We start from the raw sequence: 17,621 nt of genomic DNA, 5'->3' as shown, positions 1-17,621 counted from the left end.
CATAAATTACACCCAAATTCAAGCCTAATGAACTTTGAAATTTTTAATTTCTACAAATGACTCCGGAACCTATCAAATCACGTCCGATTGACCTCAAATTTTGCACACAAGTCATAAATGACATAACAGAGGTATTCTAATTTTCAGAACTAGATTCCAACCCCGATATCAAAAAGTCAATCCCTCGGTCAAACTTTCTAAAAATTCAACTTTCGGCATTTCAAGCCTAATTCCTCTATGGACATCCAAATAATATTCCGGACATGCTCCTAAGCCAAAAATTACCATACGGAGCTATTAAAATCATCAAAATTTAAATTTGAGGTCGTTTATACATAGGTCCATATCCGGTCCACTTTTCTAACTTAAATTTTTAATTATGAGACTAAGTGTCTCATTTCACTCCAAATTCCTTCCGGACCCGAACCCACTAACTCGGTAAGTCATAAAATAACTGTAAAGCATAAATTGAGTAGTAAATGGGGGAATGGGGTTATAATACTCAAAACGACCGACCGGGTCGTTATAGTTGCACTGCTAGCGAAGAACAAGTTAGGTTTTATTGATGATAGCTGTAAAAGGGAAAGACTATATAGGAGATTTAATTCATGAGTGGGACAGATGTAATGCCTTTGTCCTGTAGTAGATCAAAATTCAGTTTCGAGAGAATTAACTAATGGATTGATGTACTCATCTAATGCTTATAAGGTCTGGTTGGATTTAAAAGAACGTTTTGATAAGAGGAATCTCACTAGAGTATATCAACTACATAGAGAGATTTATACAATGGTACAGGGTACTTCATCTAATTCTGAGTATTTCTCAAAATTGAGGAATATTTAGGATGAATACATGCCTCTGGTTCCTTTCCTGGAATTGATAAGACCTATACAAACCACATAAAGTAACAGAAGCTGATGCAATTTTTGATGGGGCTAAATGAGACTTACTCGCAGTCTCGCAGTCAAATTTTGATGACAGTTCCCAGTCCTTCATTTAATCAAGCTTACAATATGATCATGCAAGATAAAAGTCAGAATATGCAATCAAATATGATAAATCAGTGTGTTCAGCCTCTTCAACAACTGGATTTGAATGATTCCATAATTCTTTCCGATGTATAGGGGAATAAGTTCAAGAAGACAAATGTACTTTATTGTGATTACTTTCATATGAGAGATCACAAAAGGGAGAATTCCTATAAGCTGGTTGGATATCCTGCAAATTTTAAGAGCACTAAGAGAAGGACTTCTGATAGATTTCAACAAACAGGTAATGGCAACAAGGCTCCTTCGGTGAATAATGCAAATTATGATAACAACTCTGCTGCTCCTAATTACATGGCACATCATGCTGACCATTGCACTACTCCTGCATATGGAATGACTATGCATGTCTTTACCCCAGATCAATACCAACAAATCCTGCAACTGATCAATATAGTACCACCTCAACAAGAGACAAACATCAACATGGCAGGTATATCATCTTGCTCTAATAGTTGTTCAATTATAGAATGTGATACTGTTACATCCCATATTTTCGTACGTACAAGCGTATCGTAAGCGAACTAATATAATAAAAAATAAGATCTTCTTTGAAACTATACGAAGTAAATTAATCATGTTACTTCGGAGGTTGTAAATATTGAAGATCATGAATAATAATTACAAAGAGGGTTGGAAGGTTCAGAAGCTAAAGGAATTTAAGAAAATAATAGTTCGTCGAAAGTCGACAAGTTGGGAATGTTATAACCCGTACCTTTGGGGTGAGACTAGGGTTCTTAACATGATAAGAGGTTTATGTTATAAATTATTTTAGTCTTATTATAGTCATGTGTTAAGTTTTAGAGCAAGCGAGTTGTGGAACAAAAGTCGATGAAAGTCATCACAAGTTACGTTCATAAGTTTTACTGATATTTGGGTCAAATGTCACTACAATTTTATCCCAATATACTTAGAGTTACGGATTGATCTACCCATCAAATTAAAGATCTATGAGTATATTTTCTAACTCATTAAATCGTTTGTCAATACGACATCATAGTAGAGAGAGATATGCAATTTTGCGAGACTACGCAGACTACTAAGTGACAAGTAGGCATGTCACCTACTTGCTTAAATGAGATGACTAAATATGTCCAAAGGGGGGCTATTTTAGGTTGGAAAAAGAGCTCTTTTAAGGGCTTATCTCATGCAAATATAACACTCATTATATAATAAAATAACCAGATATAAGCCCTTGCAAAAATCCTCCTAAAAATTAAACACAAACCCTAATTGATTTTCTCTCCTTTTCAAGTTCTAGTTGGAGGAAAATCTAGGGTTTGAAGAACCAAGATATGAGCTGAGATATTCAACAAATAAGGTAGTTTACTGCTCTCTTTCATCCATTTTTTGCTGGAAATGTATGGAAAGTCATTCTATAATTGTAAAAACTCACGGGACGGTGATCGAAAGTCCAGGGTTAGAGTTATTCAACTTGTAGTGGACTATTTTGTGGGTTGTTTCATGTTGCTATTGGATTGCACATTTTGCTACTGTTTTAGGGAGTTTTGGAGGAGAAAGGGTATGGAGAAACACCATATAAATGCAGGATGGTAGGCTGGTCATTCGTCGTAATATTTTTGGGTTGTTTGACACTACTACGTACGGTGATCGTTTTGTGTATGAAGAGATTGAGTATGTTAGGCTGTTTTGTAGTATATTGTGGTATATATAAGGATGGAAAATAATGTATATATGTTGTTATTGTTGTGTTCTTGTATTGTTGGTGTTATCTCGAATTAGGAGGAAGTAAAGATTATAGAGGAGATACTGCCCATTTTAATATAAAATAAGCTTGTCGTTCGTTATGCGATAGTTGTACCTTTCATAACTTAATAATAGTATTATTATTATCGTTGTTGTAGATTAAGGTGAGAAAAGACGAGTTCAACGTGGTTATTGAAAAGATTGTGATAAGGTATATTAAGGCTAAACCTTTCCTTCGTTTTGGCATGATCTCGTAACTACATGTGTTTGATAACGAAACATAAAGAGAATATTCAGTTAAGTATTATCTTTTTTCAGTCAAGAGGGTAGAGGGTCTATATATATATAGTATTATAATATTTTCACCACCACCGAGCTATAATCGGTAGGCAGGCCCCTATTGGGCAACCTTTGATCAGATGGTAAGTTATATACCGAGCCTACTGTGGCCAAGCGCCTATGAGCGAGCCTAGAATGGCCGAGATACCTAGCCTGGTATGGCCGAGCACCTATGAGCGAGCTTACTACAGCCGAGCAATTACACGTACCGAGCCTTATACGGCCGGACAATTATTTTACTTACTATATTGAGAGATTTAAGTCAGTATCAGCAGGTTAGTATATCTCCAGATCATCTTTGACTCCTAGTTACTTTCAGTTATTATATTATTAGTTCAGTTTCAGCTTTTAGTTATTTTATTGCCTTACATGCTCGGTATATTATTTCGTAATGACATCCCTTTCCTCGGAATGCTGCATTTCATGCATGCAGGTTCGGATAGACAGGCTGGTAGACCTCCTCCGTAGGTGTTGTCCGTGTTCATCTTGATCGGTAAGCTCCACGTCCTTTGGAGTTATTGGGTCTAGGGTTTTGAGTACATATTGTGTATATATGTATATATATTATGGGTAGGTCGGGCTCTATTCCGACCGTAGTACATCCATCAGTAGAGGCTTGTAGACATATTCTGTCAGTCAGTGCAGTATGTTGGGCTTGTATGTATATTTTTGTTTGTTTGTCAGCTGTAGTAGTTATGACAGCCTTGTCGGCCCAGCTTTATATTGATGTTTAGTCATAGCTAGTTTCCGTTCAGTTTTATATTATGTGTCACAAATTGTCTTGCAATGTGGCCCTATGGCCAAAGTATGAGATTGTATGTCCAGAGTCCCTCAGTCTCAAGTTGGTATGCTCAGTTAAGTGAGGCACTAGGTGTCGTTCTCGTCCCTCCCCCTCCCCCCCCCCAAGTTCGGGGTGTGACAAATACTACTCCTTGGGTGATAGATATAGGGGCAACAAATCACATAATTTCTAGCCTAAATCATCTGCTTAACTCTGAATTTATAGCTCCAAACTGTAGCCAAGTTCACCTACCAAATGGCCAGACTACCTCTATCACACACATTGGTTCAGTGTCTTTGTTTGACAATATACTGACTAATGTGCTATATGTTCCTTTTTTCAAGTATAATCTCTTATCCATTTCAAAACTAACTAAGCAACTATAATGTTATGTTGGTTTTTATCCTGATTTTTGTATCTTTCAGGACCTCTGCACTGGAAAGGTGAGGGGGATTGGTAAGGAGAAGGATGGTTTATACTTACTTCAACGTGCCAAGAGACCTTCACCAGTTCAAGTCCTACACCTTCAACTTCTCTTGTTCCTTCACATCATTGCTTATCTTCTACTGAGTCTGATTACTTCTCAATATGGCACCAAAGGTTTGGTCATGCACCAACTGCTGTCCTCCAGAAAATCCCAATGCTGAAGAGTCACTTGTCTAGTCAAGCATTTAAATCTTGTACTATTTGTCCTTTAGCAAGGCAAGCTAGATTTCTTTTTCCTACTAGTGAGTCAAAAGTTGTATCTCCCTTTGAACTTGTACATATGGATATATGGGGTCCATATAGATAATGTACCTATAATGGTTTCAGATTTTCCTTACCATTATTGATGATTATTCTAGAATGACTTGGGTCATGAGACAAAAAAGAGATGTTATTGTTTTGATCAAGAAATTCTTTACCTTGATTAAAAATCAAATCTCTGCCTCTATTAAAATTGTCAGATATGATAATAGTCTTGAATTCTTTAATTTTCATTGTCTTAATCTCTTTAACTCTTTTGGGGTAATTCATCAAAGTTCTTGTGTTAGCACCCACAGCAAAATGGGGTGGCTGAAAGGAGGCATAGGAACTTGCTTGAAATGGCAAGGGCACTTAGATTCCAAGCCTATGCTCCATTAAAGTTCTGGGGTAAATGTGTCCTCACAGCAGCCTTCCTTATAAATAGATTGCCTTCTCCATCTCTTTCAGGGAAGTCACCCTATGTGTTGTTATATGGCATACCGCCTTCTCTCACCTACCTAAAGGTATTTGGTTGCTTGTATTATGCCATCAAACCTAATTTCTCTGACAAATTCTCTTCCAAAGTCATCCCAATATTTTTCATGGGTTATTCAAAAATTCAGAAAGGGTAAAAACTGTACAACATTGCAACATGCACCTTCTTCGTGAATGAGGATGTCACCTTTAAAGAGTCGGTGTTTCCTTTCAAATATCCTAAATACACCTTTCTTGAACCACAAGACTCCCCTTCTATGCCTTTTGTTTCACCTTCCTCTGTGGATGATATCTTTCCCATTGTAGGCTCTAGTCCTACTTCTATTGATCAAGTCATTTCTTTACCCCAACCAATGAATCGCTACCTTCTTCTCCTACTCCACATCCTTCATCTACTCCTTCTCCTCAATCTACCTTCTCATCTACTTCTATACCTTCCATTGATCCTTCCCTTCCTCTGAGAAAATTCACTAGAACATACAAACCTCATTTATGGTTAATAGACTATGTTCACTCTTCTTCCACTACTCCATACCCTTTATCAAAATCCATGTCCTACTCCTCTATTTCTTCTTCTTACCATGCTTATCTAGCAGCCTTCTCTGCTATTACTGAACCTACTTATTTGCCCAAGCTGTCCAAGATCCTACTGGATTCAGGCTATGAAATTAGAAATTGATGCCCTTACTAATAATCATACCTGGGGTTTAGTTGATCTATATGCAGGTAAGACACTTATTGGGTGCAAATGGGTGCATAAAGTGAAGTACAAAGCTGATGGTAGTGTAGAGAGGTATAAATCTAGATTAGTGGCCAATGGTTTCACTCAACAAGAAGGATAAGACTATCATGATACCTTCTCCCCAGTGGTCAAAATGGTTACTGTCAGGTGTGTTGTTTCTCTAGTTGCTCAGTTTGACTGGCCACTCTACCAAATGGATGTCTACAATACCTTCCTATACGGGGACTTATTTGAAGAGATCTATATGTTCCTACCTCAAGGATTTGGTGGCCAGGGGGAGAACAAAGTGTGCAGGCTCCTCAAATACTTGTATGGGTTGAAACAAACTAGTAGGCAATGGAACCTAAAACTTACTACAGCTTTAATACAATCAGGATTCACACAGAGTAAGTTGGACTATTCTTTGTTCATAAAAGGCCAAGATGCCAATATTGTGATTATTCTAGTATATGTAGATGACTTGTTAATCATTGGCAATGACACTAAACTAATAGAAGAAGCTAAGGATATCCTGAACAACAACTTTAAAATGAAAGACTTAGGGGAGTTGAGATATTTTTGGGGGATTGAATTGCAAGATCATCTAAGGGTATACTTATGAATCAAAGAAAGTATGCCTTAGAGTTGATCTCAAAATGTGGTCTAAGGGAAGCAAAGCCACTTGCAACACCTCTAGAACAAAATCACAAATTCACCAGCCTTGAGTATGACAAGTTGTTTGAATCTGATAAAGGTACAAGTCCAGAATTAGAAGACAAAAGACCATATCAAAGACTGTTGGGGAGGTTGTTGTATCTGGCCATCACTAGGCCAGATATTTCCTTCGCAGTCCAAACATTGAGTCAATACATGCATGCTCCAACAGAGTTGCATTATGAAGCAACTTTAAGGGTGGTTAGATACATAAAAGACCAACCAGGATTGGGGTTACTGATGAGTAGCAGAAAATCTGGACGAATCATTGTCTTTTGTGATGCAGACTGGGCATCATGTGTGGTGTCCAGGAAGTCTGTGACAGGGTATTGTATTAAGCTGGGGGATTCACTAATCTCCTGGAAATATAAAAAAAAATATAGTACAGTATCAAGGAGCTCAGCTGAAGCTGAGTACAGGAGTATGGTAACTACAGTGGCAGAACTTGTTTGGCTACATGGACTATTGCAGGAATTAGGAATGAAGATTGAACTGCCTATGGAGTTAATTTGTGACAGCAAGATAGCTTTGCAGATAACTTCAAATCCCATGTATCATGAGCGCACTAAACACATAGACATAGATTATCATTTTATACGAGAAAGGATACAAAGTGGGGTGACCAAGACAGAACATGTATGTAGCAAAAACCAGGTGGCAAACATATTGACTAAAGGTCGTGGGAAGCAGCTAGACAATAATATGGTGTGCAAGTTGGGGACGATCAATGTATTTCATCACCCAACTTGAGGGGTAGTGTAGAAATATTATGTCTTAGTAGTAGTGATACATTGTGTATATAATGAGGTATCTTAGTCGTAATTATAGTTAGTTAGTTAGACACAAGTTAGTATTGGGTTAAGTTAGTGAGTTAGAAAATAATATAAATTATACAGTTGATCTCTTTTTTGATTTAATGAGAAAATATCCGAGACGGTTGCTCTCCACAACTGACCTTCTCTCTGGCTCTTCTTTACTGTCTCATCCTTCTCTCAACATTAACATATGTGCACACTTAATTAGAATACCGTGAGTTCGAGCCATAAAAATGTATAGAGAAGTGTGTTTGTTTCTTTAGTGGATTTGTTTGGTAGGAATCCAAATTAATGCAAGTAATTTTTTATAATAAGAATTTAAAGAAGAAGAAAAAATTCTAATATTACGTGGGTAATTGAGAAGTAATCAAGTGGCGGATGTCTTGAAGTCAGAACAGAGCGGGTGAAGTGCCTTTTCCAGAGTTGTAAGTTAGAAAAAGCAAAGTCGATTTTATAGGACAATAGACAGTAGTAGACAGGCACTTGGTGTCAGAACGTTAAGCAAAGTTAGAAAGCAGCCACTTTGAGATTGGATCTTCATTTAGCCACTTGTCAATTTTCTGAGCTTTGATTTGTACTTTCCACCTGCCACACTTCCTTAAACTGCCACTCAATTTCTTCACTTTGGATTAAACAAGAAAATTCTCCTTCATTTCATTTTACAACAAAAAAGCAAAGCAAAAGAAAAAGAAAATGCAAGACTTAATCAAGTCCACTGCACAGTACCCACTTGGAGCAAAAAGCCAAAAGAATCAACAGTATGGAAGATGACCCAAAAATCGTCTTCTCTTTCTCTGCTGACGCATTCTCAATAAGAAAGGTTAACAGGAGTAGGTTATGGGTTTTTAACATATTGTGGACTGATGGTATCAAATTATAATGGACCAAAGGTCCCACCTCCAAGAAAAGCACAAAACTTTTCAATTTTGAAAAATCGGATTTTTTTTTCGTACCCCCTTTAATCAATTTTTGAGGAAGGTATCGATCTAATTACTGTACTTTGGAAAAGTTTTGAACTTTTTTATTTTTTTCTGGGTCCATTTTTGCGTGGAATTCAAGTCCTTTATTTGGTTTTTCCTTTTCTGGCTTACTTTTTATCTTTTTTCACACTTCCACTAGAATGTTCCTCTGAACCTGCCAAGAAGAATTCCCCACTGACCACTTCTGTGATTCGATCTTTCACTTTTTTTCTTCTTGTAATTTTCCCAAGTTTTGTGTTTATTCTTGTGTAGAATGATGGTGGTGGGGGATATGGGTATCTCTCCAATTCAGGGGCATGACCTACCTTCAAACTGAATTTGATGCTTTGTCTGCTCCTTATTCATCAGATTCCTTCAAAATTGTGCTGATTCTTTTAACTATTCGGAAGTGAGACTACAAACACATAACGACTCTTCTCTGTTCCTTGTACAGTTTTTTGTATGAATTTTCTGTTTCTTTTAACTTGGATCATAGTAGTTCATATTAGACCTCAAATCAATAGTCGGTTGTTTTTTGACGGTTGGTGGGTGGTCGTTATTCAGTGATGAGTTTTCACTGGCTTAAAGTTTTCATGGGTCACCTTATTTATTACATGAGTTTCTTGTACACACTACCCTCCTCAGAGTGGGATTTCACTAGGTTTGATTGATTGATATATTGCAACATATTATGCTGATCATTTTATTGCAATTTTTGAAAAGATCATCCTTTTTTATCAGCTGATTATCGGCTTGTGTTCGTGGTCATTCTTTGTAGATGATTTGCTATTTGTATGTGCAGTTCCATCTCTGCAAAGCTCATACGGAGTATCAGTTTTGTTGCTTATAGGATCAGTTTGAGATTAATAGCAGATATGGATGATCCAGTCCACAAACAATTCTATTGTTACTTAATCGATATCGTTGGCTTTGCAGGTTTTTATTGCCAACACACTGGTGCCAGATTCATATAGCTGACACCAACTTGCTTGGGATTGAGGCATAGTTGTTGTACACCAGTTACGTCATTTGTATTATGGGCTGGCTAGAAAAGATATTTGGAGGTTCCACTCACAGGATCTCTGGAGGGCAATATCATGGAGGGTATGAGGGTGGGCAATATCATGGGGGCTACGAGGGAGGGCAGTATCATTCCGGGCACGAAGGAGGGCAATATCAGGGAGGGTATGAGGACAGTACAATTTGGGAGGAACCAACTGCTTCAGTGGTAATTAGTGTTCGATTGCTAATTTGCTTAACCTTTTACCTTCATCTCTTTCAAGTTGTTCTGTTTATTATAACTGCTTGGTGCAGGAGAAACTGAGCATTTTCCCAAACTATGTTGCTGAGAAAATGCTCTGAAAGTTCTAACTCTTAAATAAGTCTTTCCCTTGCTAACTGAATATGATAATACGGACTGAGTGTAGGATGCATTGTCAGATTTCGATAATGAAGAAATTGATCGTGCCATTGCACTTTCTCTAGCAGAAGAGGATCAGAAAGGGAAAAAAGTAATCGGTAAGTAGCATGACTAGGATTCAATATGGATGTCATCCATGTACGAAAATTGAACTTCTGATTGTCTACATCATCTGATGAATAATGACATTGTAAACTACAAAGAAGCTTTCTACTTGTTTCCATTCAAAATTTTCTTGTTGACTTCATTATCAAACTGCATAGTATATCGGAAGAATTTGAATAATGCTCACCCTATTGAGGTGGCCCTGTAAATTTTATCCTAAACTTTCTTTGGAGAGGCCCTGTAAATTTTATCCTAAACTTTCTTTGGAGAATCTGTGTGGTTATAAATGCACAAGCAATCTGAAATTTAATGTTTTTGTCAGTGGTCAGACATAATAGAACTTATTTACTGTTGTTCTTGAACTGTATTTTTAGGGGTTATATAGTATCTAGGCAAATCTATAATTTCTTATCCAGTTCTAGTATATTGGTGGTTAATTGCTAATCATGTATACCTTAATCTTGTACCACTACTTAATAGAGAGTGAACCCAACTTGGAGGAAGACGAGGCGCTTGCCAAGGCTCTTCAGGAAAGTTTGAATGTGGAGTCGTCTCCACCTCAATATGATTTTGGAAGTTTCTTTCCACCAGTCGCATACTCGTATCCACGTGGATATAGGTAACACCTCTTCTATTCTCTGGAGCAAAATTGTTTTGACTATTTCCTCTGTTAATTGAATTGTTAAAAATAAATTCTTATCATGTTCTTGTTAACTTATAAACTCATCCTTTTTCTAATCTTTCTCTGGCATCATGGCTGAGACTGATGCTTTAAACACTGTGGAAGAGGCAGTCATATGTTAAAGAAGAGCAGTGGTCTGAGATGTATATCTACGCTATACACTGTTGTTTATTTACTTGGAATTGCCTCTAAATATGTATGTAATTTTATTTTCACAAACTCAAAGTAGTGATGTCTCAAACTATACCGAAAATTAGATGGTTAATTCTTGTACTCTGAACAGCGTCGTTCATTTTCTCTTGCATTTCAACAGAGTAAAGAGATCCAGCAAGCCCTTTGAGTTGTATCTTTGCAGATAAATCTGCATGTGCCATAGACTCATCTATATTTCCTGGCAATATAAGACTTCTCAGAGTGTCTTTGTCGTTTCAAACATTATTTTCTTTCAAATTTGTGTACAGACTACCTTATGTACCAATTTGTCGGAGTGTAGGGTCTGTGCCGGTTGTAATGCTGAAATTGGTCATGGAAGATATTTAAGCTGCATGGGAGCTGTTTGGCATCCAGAATGTTTCCGTTGCCATGGCTGCAATCAACCAATTTCTGACTATGAGGTCTAAATATACTCAAATACTTCAATAGGTTTTATCCCACGGTTCTTTCAATTACTACTACCTTGAATTGTTGAATATTAAAACAACCTTTTTTTTCTTTTTCAGTTTTCGATGTCAGATAACCGTCCATACCATAAATCATGCTACAAAGAACAGCATCACCCAAAATGTGATGTTTGCAAGAACTTCGTAAGTGTTCATTCATATCCAAATTTGCGCTTTTCGTTATTCTTTTGGATCTTCTAGCCAACACCACATTCTTCCTAGTTCCAATCTCCATATTTACTACTTTAGATCAGATATAAGAGCGGCCTTCCTCAAGAAGCTTTTTCTCTCTATTATTTGATCTTGTTGTATGTTTTATTTTCCGTCGAAATACTTAGCGAGCATATGAAATGTTTCTGCTCCATATTTTAGGCTGTTGCAACTGCTCCACTTTAGCTAAACAAATGCAAATTTCATTTCATCGTTGCATTCACGCAGTCTACTGATTCTACTAGAGGGAAAAGATCAGGAAAAAGAAAAGAACAAAAGAGAAGGCAAAGCAACTAGAACTACTATTCTTATATATGGATAGAGCAAAATTGAGCCCTTAATTTAATTTCCGCTTGACTCGAGTAATCCTCAGGGAGATGCCTTCAGAGGTTTTGTGGAATCCATTCATTGTTTTTGGCTGAGATTGACATTTCATTATTGTGGTATTGCACAGTGAACTTTACTGTATTAAACAGCGTCTTTGTCTGGTAAACTATGACTAACTATATTTTCTATATTTTGCCTGTATTTTGTTTAGATTCCAACAAATCCGGCTGGTCTAATTGAATATAGGGCTCATCCTTTCTGGCTTCAGAAGTATTGCCCGTCACATGAAACTGATGGGACACCTCGTTGTTGCAGTTGTGAGAGAATGGAGGTTAGTTGCTAGAATACTACTGGTACATTTTCAATTTGGGTTTTGACATGGTTTTTAAGGATGTAAAGTTCATATCTATCATAAAATATTAGCAGAACGAGTAGGGATATTATTAAACCTGAATAAATGTCACAATTTGCGACATTCCTTTTCTTGTGCCCGTTGAATAATGTTAGGATTTCTAAATTTTGTAGCCCGTAGATGCCAGATATCTGATAAATGATGATGGTAGGAAGCTGTGTCTAGAGTGCTTGGACTCTGCAATAATGGATACTCATGAATGTCAACCCCTTTATCTTGAGATACAAGAATTTTACGAAGGTTTAAATATGAAAGTAGAGCAGCAAATTCCTTTGCTTCTAGTGGAAAGACAAGCCTTAAATGAAGCGATGGAAGGAGAAAAAAATGTGAGACACATCCATTTCTTAAAACACTATACAATCAGAGTTGAGAAAGCTATTACTTCAATTTCCAGCTTTTGTTTGTTTGTCTTAATAGGGTCATCATCACATGCCTGAGACTCGAGGACTCTGCCTGTCTGAAGAACAGACCATTAGCACTGTATGAATCTTCCCTTCTTCTGCACTTTCCTTAATGGCCATAATTTTTTCAAATTGAAATCTGTCTTTATCCCACAAACATTTCAGATATCAAGGCGGCCACGGATTGGTGGTTATCGGATTTTAGATATGTTTACAGAGCCTTGCAGGTTAATTCGACGATGTGAAGTGACAGCTATTTTAATCTTGTATGGTCTTCCAAGGTAACAAATGCCACTCTTTTGCCCATGTTTAATACAATGGTCAAAAAGAAAATGTTATTTCACCCTTATCTCGAGACAAATTTACTTATGTCCAGGTTATTGACTGGTTCAATTTTGGCTCATGAAATGATGCATGCATGGCTCCGGCTTAAAGGTGGATCTTTTATTTCTAATAAAACTTGTATATGATGTCATTTCTCTGTTAATATTCTGAAGATAGGTGTTTCCATTTAAATGATCTTAGGTTATCCGAGTCTTAGTCCAGAAGTTGAAGAAGGTATCTGCCAAGTATTAGCTCACATGTGGTTGGATTCTGAAATTATAGCTGGTTCTGGTAGTAATACAACTTCTGCATCTTCCTCTGCATCCTCATCGTCCTCTTCATCACCATCTACTACTTCATCAAAGAAAGGGAAACGTTCCGAGTTTGAGAAGAAATTGGGTGATTTTTTCAAGCACCAGATTGAATCAGATACCTCAGCAACTTATGGGGATGGATTCAGAGAAGGCAATAAGGCAGTGCTCAAGTATGGCCTCAAGACAACACTTGACCATATCAAGCTTACAGGAACATTCCCTTGTTAAATTATTCAGTCACTCTCAGTGCTTCCACTTCAACGCGATTCTAGTTTTATAGGACCAAATACCATACAGAGATGATAATCATCATAATAATAATACAATAATGAAAAGGTAAAGAGTAAATGCATCTATAAGATGCACATATAATGTAGCTCCGATACTTTAAGCTGTATACTTGTTCATATAAAGGAAATCTAAACATAGTAATGCTGAATTGTCTTACCTTGCAGAAGGAGGAGATTGGTTGTTTAATACCTATTGACTCCATATAAGCAGCAAAACTCGCATCTTCTTTGGCTGCTCGTGATATTATATAATTGTATTCTCTAATTTTTCATCTTATCCAGAGAATATTGTTGGTAGATACTGACTATGTGAGTTTCACATAGTACTAAATTAGAACAAAGGAGGAGAGTTACAGTAGGTTGAGGGGGTCAATGTATACATAATCTAACTAGACTGAGAGTATTCATTTAACTGATTTCAATTACTTTTGGATTGAGTCAAAGGTTACACGTAGCCTTGGATATTGCAAATGCTTAGCAGTACATGCATGAACATACACAGTTAAGTTTTTACCCTTTTAATGGTAATCTAAATCTAGTTGCCTTGGCATCAGCGTGCACATGAGAGAAGTCAGCAGAGGCCAAAAATGACAGATATCGTCTTCCCTCTCAGTCTTCTCAGTCAATCATCTTTGAAAATATATGAAAGTTCTTTGAATCCAGGTGAATCAGAGGAGTCTGTTCAGATTATCAGTCCAGTAATATCCCGTTGACATAAAAAAAATGTACACTGAACGTATTCTACTATTGTATTGATACGCTTTGGAGAATAAAGCAATGGGAACGATGAGTTATCTCCACAATATATTGTAAATTGGAGTCCTCGCGTCTGGTTATTCCCTGCATTTCTTTTTAACTGTTGCCATTGTAAAACCTGTAGAGTCGCATCTATCAAAGAAGTGACTTCAATCATTCCAAACAAAAAAAATGAGAGAAAAGGGAAGAGGAATTAAATGAACATTACAGAGGCCACAGCTAAGTCATAACGTTACATTTAAGAAACAAAAGTTCACTACTGAGACCTGTCTGAATATAACAGCACTTATTCATTCTGTTCCCAAGTTGTCTAGTTTTGTACATCTGACTGGATTTTCATTAAGGTAGATATTATTTCTGCAGCAGTTGGTCTTCCTTCAGGTTCTGTCTTCAAGCATGCTGCACATAGTTTCACCAATCGAAGCACAAGATCAGTCTGTTCAATTATGTAACCAAGAGGGTGCTTAACTTGTAGCCTGGAATCTGCAAATTCTTGAATGTTAGATTCTTCATCCATAATTCCAAGCACTGTCTCCGATAACAATACTTCTTTTCCATCCTGCTCGAAAACAGCCCCTTTTCCTGTAATTATCTCCAATAGAACAATTCCAAATGCATAGATGTCTATTTTTGGAGTAACCTGACCAGCTTCAAGGTACTCAGGTGCCAAGTAGCCATTTCTTCCCTTGACGCATTTTATAGATGAACTTGACTTTTCATTGTCAGCTGATCTTGCCAGGCTGAAATTTGCAATCTTGGCCCTTAGATCTCTGTTAAGTAAGATACTGTTACTACTAATGTTATTGTGCACATAAGCTGGATCTGTGAAGTTATGAATGTAATCTAGACCATCAGCGATATCTAAGGCAATACGAATTCTGAAGTTCCAGCTCTCAGCCTCTGGATTATCATCCTTGCAAAGCCATTCTTTTAAAGATCCATTTTCCATGAACTCAAAAACAAGATAGGATAATTGATTATGCTTACAGACACCAGTGAGGCTAATTAAATTGAAATGGTTTATCTTTGAATAGAACTTAACCTCCTTCGATATGTCTGTTCTCATCTCCTTAATAGCTGACAATTTTCCTCGAATGAACCCTTTATAAACATAATTACTTAGTCTTTTTCGAGGGCTGAAGTTTTCTGTTGCAGCCACCAGTTCTTCAAATTCAAAGACTTTTATCATTTGATCCACACCAACTATTCTTTCCAGGATATGTTCTGTTAAATTCCATTTCTGTTTCCCTTCTCTTCCTTTCCCAAGCACTACTTCACCACTTTTCTTTTCCTTTTTATGCTTTAAGACAATGAACAAGATAAAACAAAGGACTGCAAGGGAAACACCAGCTCCTACCCCAATAAAAATACTTTTGTACGATATTTTGTTCTTAGAAGGGTAAATGATTTGAGTCTGTGCTATATTAATAGTCCTTGTTTGGGAGCTTGAAGGCTTTTCTGTCAGAGGAATCAATATAGTTGTGAAAGGATAAAGAACTGAATTTTCAGAAAAACCATTTGCATATGCTGTACTTTGACTACTGATACTGAACTGAGCGCTAATGGTAGAGATGTTTTCGCCCCAAGTAACCAAATGAGTCAACAGATATTTCACACCATTTCTAGTCTGATCCTTTGTAGGACAGGCACATCTGAGTGGTACATGCAAATTTAAACCAGGAATCAAATCCATTGCATTGTAGACATTTTCATGTACAAGGGCATTGCAGGTAGACAACCCTTGATACGTGTTGTTTGCGATTGTAAAATAGGTGTCGTATTTGCTTGGTATGACATAAGAGGTGACAGCCTGATAGTACTGACCTGAACACGAACAATTTACTGGAACTATAAGTTCTTTGTTCTGATCCAAGATTTCAGACCTTGAGATGTTGTTGATGTGGACAATCTCATCAGGGTCCGAAGTTAGGAGATTTGAAATGGAAGATACTGAATTATAAGGAGGGAGTGATCTAAAAATCAGAAATGCACGACAGGAGAGCTTTTCACCATTGCAAGAATAGAGGAAAGAAGAATAAGTTCCTGTTTCATTGGTTCCTTTACAACTCATGACGGAATTGCCTGAATAATTTTGCTGGGCATAGACCTTTGAAGATAGAATTGTGAAACTTAAGAAAAGAATAAGCAGAAAATTTTCCATGGTATTCTATTGGTTCAGAGTGATTCAGTGGCAACACAGGAAGTTGAGGTGCATGCCCTTATGGGCTCTGTAAGTCAAGTGAAAACATAAAATGGTCTTCTGTGTAAAGTCAAACATCATATGTCATTGACAAATTGATGCTACCACATTGATGTAGACCACTAATGATCTGGAGTAATTTTCTAGTTAAACGACCTTTTCATCTAACAACCATTGCAGCCTTCCACATTTGACAAGTAGTATTAAACAATTTCTAGCATATAAGGGAAGTTTCAAAATGGTAATTCATGGTCTATTTGCAATATTGTCTAAGAAAAATTTGTATTGCATCATCAGCTGTTGACCTAGCTTTGATGAGCGGGTCTGGTGCTTTGTACAGTCTTGCAAGAAACTAAGATGCAGCTGCTTATTAAAGGCATCATCTGCAACAAATCCAGGAATAGACAATTTATCCTGAAAATTGAAATCGTTATATGCCAAATGGTAATGTTTTACTAAAGCCTACTAAGATAGAAGACGGTAACTTATCACAACTTAATATAAACAAAAACAACTACTACGCTTCGTCACAAGCAAATTAGGATCGGCTATTTGACACATCGTTGTTCATATTCATTTAAACTCGTCTCGGTCCAAAATAGTCACAACTTAATAAAAACAATACCAACTACGACTCAATCCCAAGCAAATTGGGGTTGGCTATTTGACTCTTCACAGTCCATCGCTCTATTTAAGCTCGTCTCAGTCACAAAATTACGCCTCTCAGCCCAATTAGGATCACCTGTATGACTTCTCAACTATCTACATCGCTCCATTTAAGCCTATTTCAGTTGAAAATGATCACAACTTAAATATACCAATAACAAACCCATTGGGTTACAAGAGGCTCGGATATGCATTAATCGTGTTAGTTAAATCCCTAAGGGTATTCTTTTTCCAATAATAATAATAATAATAATAATAATAATAATAACCACTAGGCTGCTGGCTCTTTTTAAAAAGTTAAATTGAATTAATTTAATTTAAACAACTAGCCGGCCGGCCTTGCCTTCACATATTGCTCCTAGATATGCATTTAATCATTGGATTTGAAAGCTAATAGTCAATGTTTCCTTTTTTTCCAGAGGCTGACCCCGTACCTATGCCATCATCAATGCAAAAACCTTCATATACTTTATGGTTCTTGATCTGCGAATTCTACAAGTCAAACATGATCTAATTAATTATTGGTTTTCGGACGGCTAGATTAGTCGAATG

At 36.9% G+C, this 17,621-nt stretch overlaps 2 protein-coding genes across 8 annotated transcripts; one reads left to right on the top strand and one right to left on the bottom strand.

The window, feature by feature from the left end:
- Window positions 1-7,797: 7,797 nt before the first annotated feature.
- LOC107788178 (protein DA1-related 1) lies at window positions 7,798-13,596 on the top strand. Of its 7 annotated transcripts, none has more exons than XM_016609849.2 (12): window positions 7,798-8,164; window positions 9,240-9,531; window positions 9,731-9,821; window positions 10,309-10,447; window positions 11,004-11,124; window positions 11,230-11,313; window positions 11,918-12,037; window positions 12,232-12,444; window positions 12,536-12,598; window positions 12,685-12,800; window positions 12,896-12,954; window positions 13,045-13,596. In XM_016609849.2, the coding sequence occupies exons 2-12, from the start codon at window positions 9,340-9,342 to the stop codon at window positions 13,383-13,385; spliced, it is 1,539 nt and encodes a 512-aa protein (XP_016465335.1). In that variant the 5' UTR covers window positions 7,798-8,164; window positions 9,240-9,339; the 3' UTR covers window positions 13,386-13,596. The 7 variants fall into 7 exon arrangements, with proteins under 7 accessions (XP_016465335.1, XP_016465333.1, XP_016465331.1 ...); XM_016609847.2 differs by lacking the exon at window positions 7,798-8,164 and adding an exon at window positions 8,185-8,322; XM_016609845.2 differs by lacking the exon at window positions 7,798-8,164 and adding an exon at window positions 8,342-8,712.
- Window positions 13,597-14,398: 802 nt separating this feature from the next.
- On the bottom strand, window positions 14,399-16,473 carry LOC107788176 (protein LYK5-like). The gene has a single exon (XM_016609843.2). The coding sequence runs from the start codon at window positions 16,362-16,364 to the stop codon at window positions 14,514-14,516; it is 1,851 nt and encodes a 616-aa protein (XP_016465329.1). The 5' UTR covers window positions 16,365-16,473; the 3' UTR covers window positions 14,399-14,513.
- Window positions 16,474-17,621: the final 1,148 nt, after the last annotated feature.

This window comes from Nicotiana tabacum, chromosome 17 (genome assembly GCF_000715075.1).
Source record: "Nicotiana tabacum cultivar K326 chromosome 17, ASM71507v2, whole genome shotgun sequence".
Taxonomy (NCBI): domain Eukaryota; kingdom Viridiplantae; phylum Streptophyta; class Magnoliopsida; order Solanales; family Solanaceae; genus Nicotiana; species Nicotiana tabacum.
Note: the sequence above shows the minus strand (reverse complement) of the source record. Positions and strands in the feature narration are given on the sequence as shown.

Excerpts from the sequence above, each read along its gene's own strand:
- LOC107788178 (XM_016609849.2), top strand. The coding sequence starts at position 9,340 with ATGGGCTGGCTAGAAAAGATATTTGGAGGTTCCACTCACAGGATCTCT. Across the intron at positions 9,532-9,730 it reads AGGAACCAACTGCTTCAGTG|GATGCATTGTCAGATTTCGA; the intron begins GTAATTAGTGTT and ends GACTGAGTGTAG. Across the intron at positions 9,822-10,308 it reads GAAAGGGAAAAAAGTAATCG|AGAGTGAACCCAACTTGGAG; the intron begins GTAAGTAGCATG and ends ACTACTTAATAG.
- LOC107788176 (XM_016609843.2), bottom strand. The coding sequence starts at position 16,364 with ATGGAAAATTTTCTGCTTATTCTTTTCTTAAGTTTCACAATTCTATCT.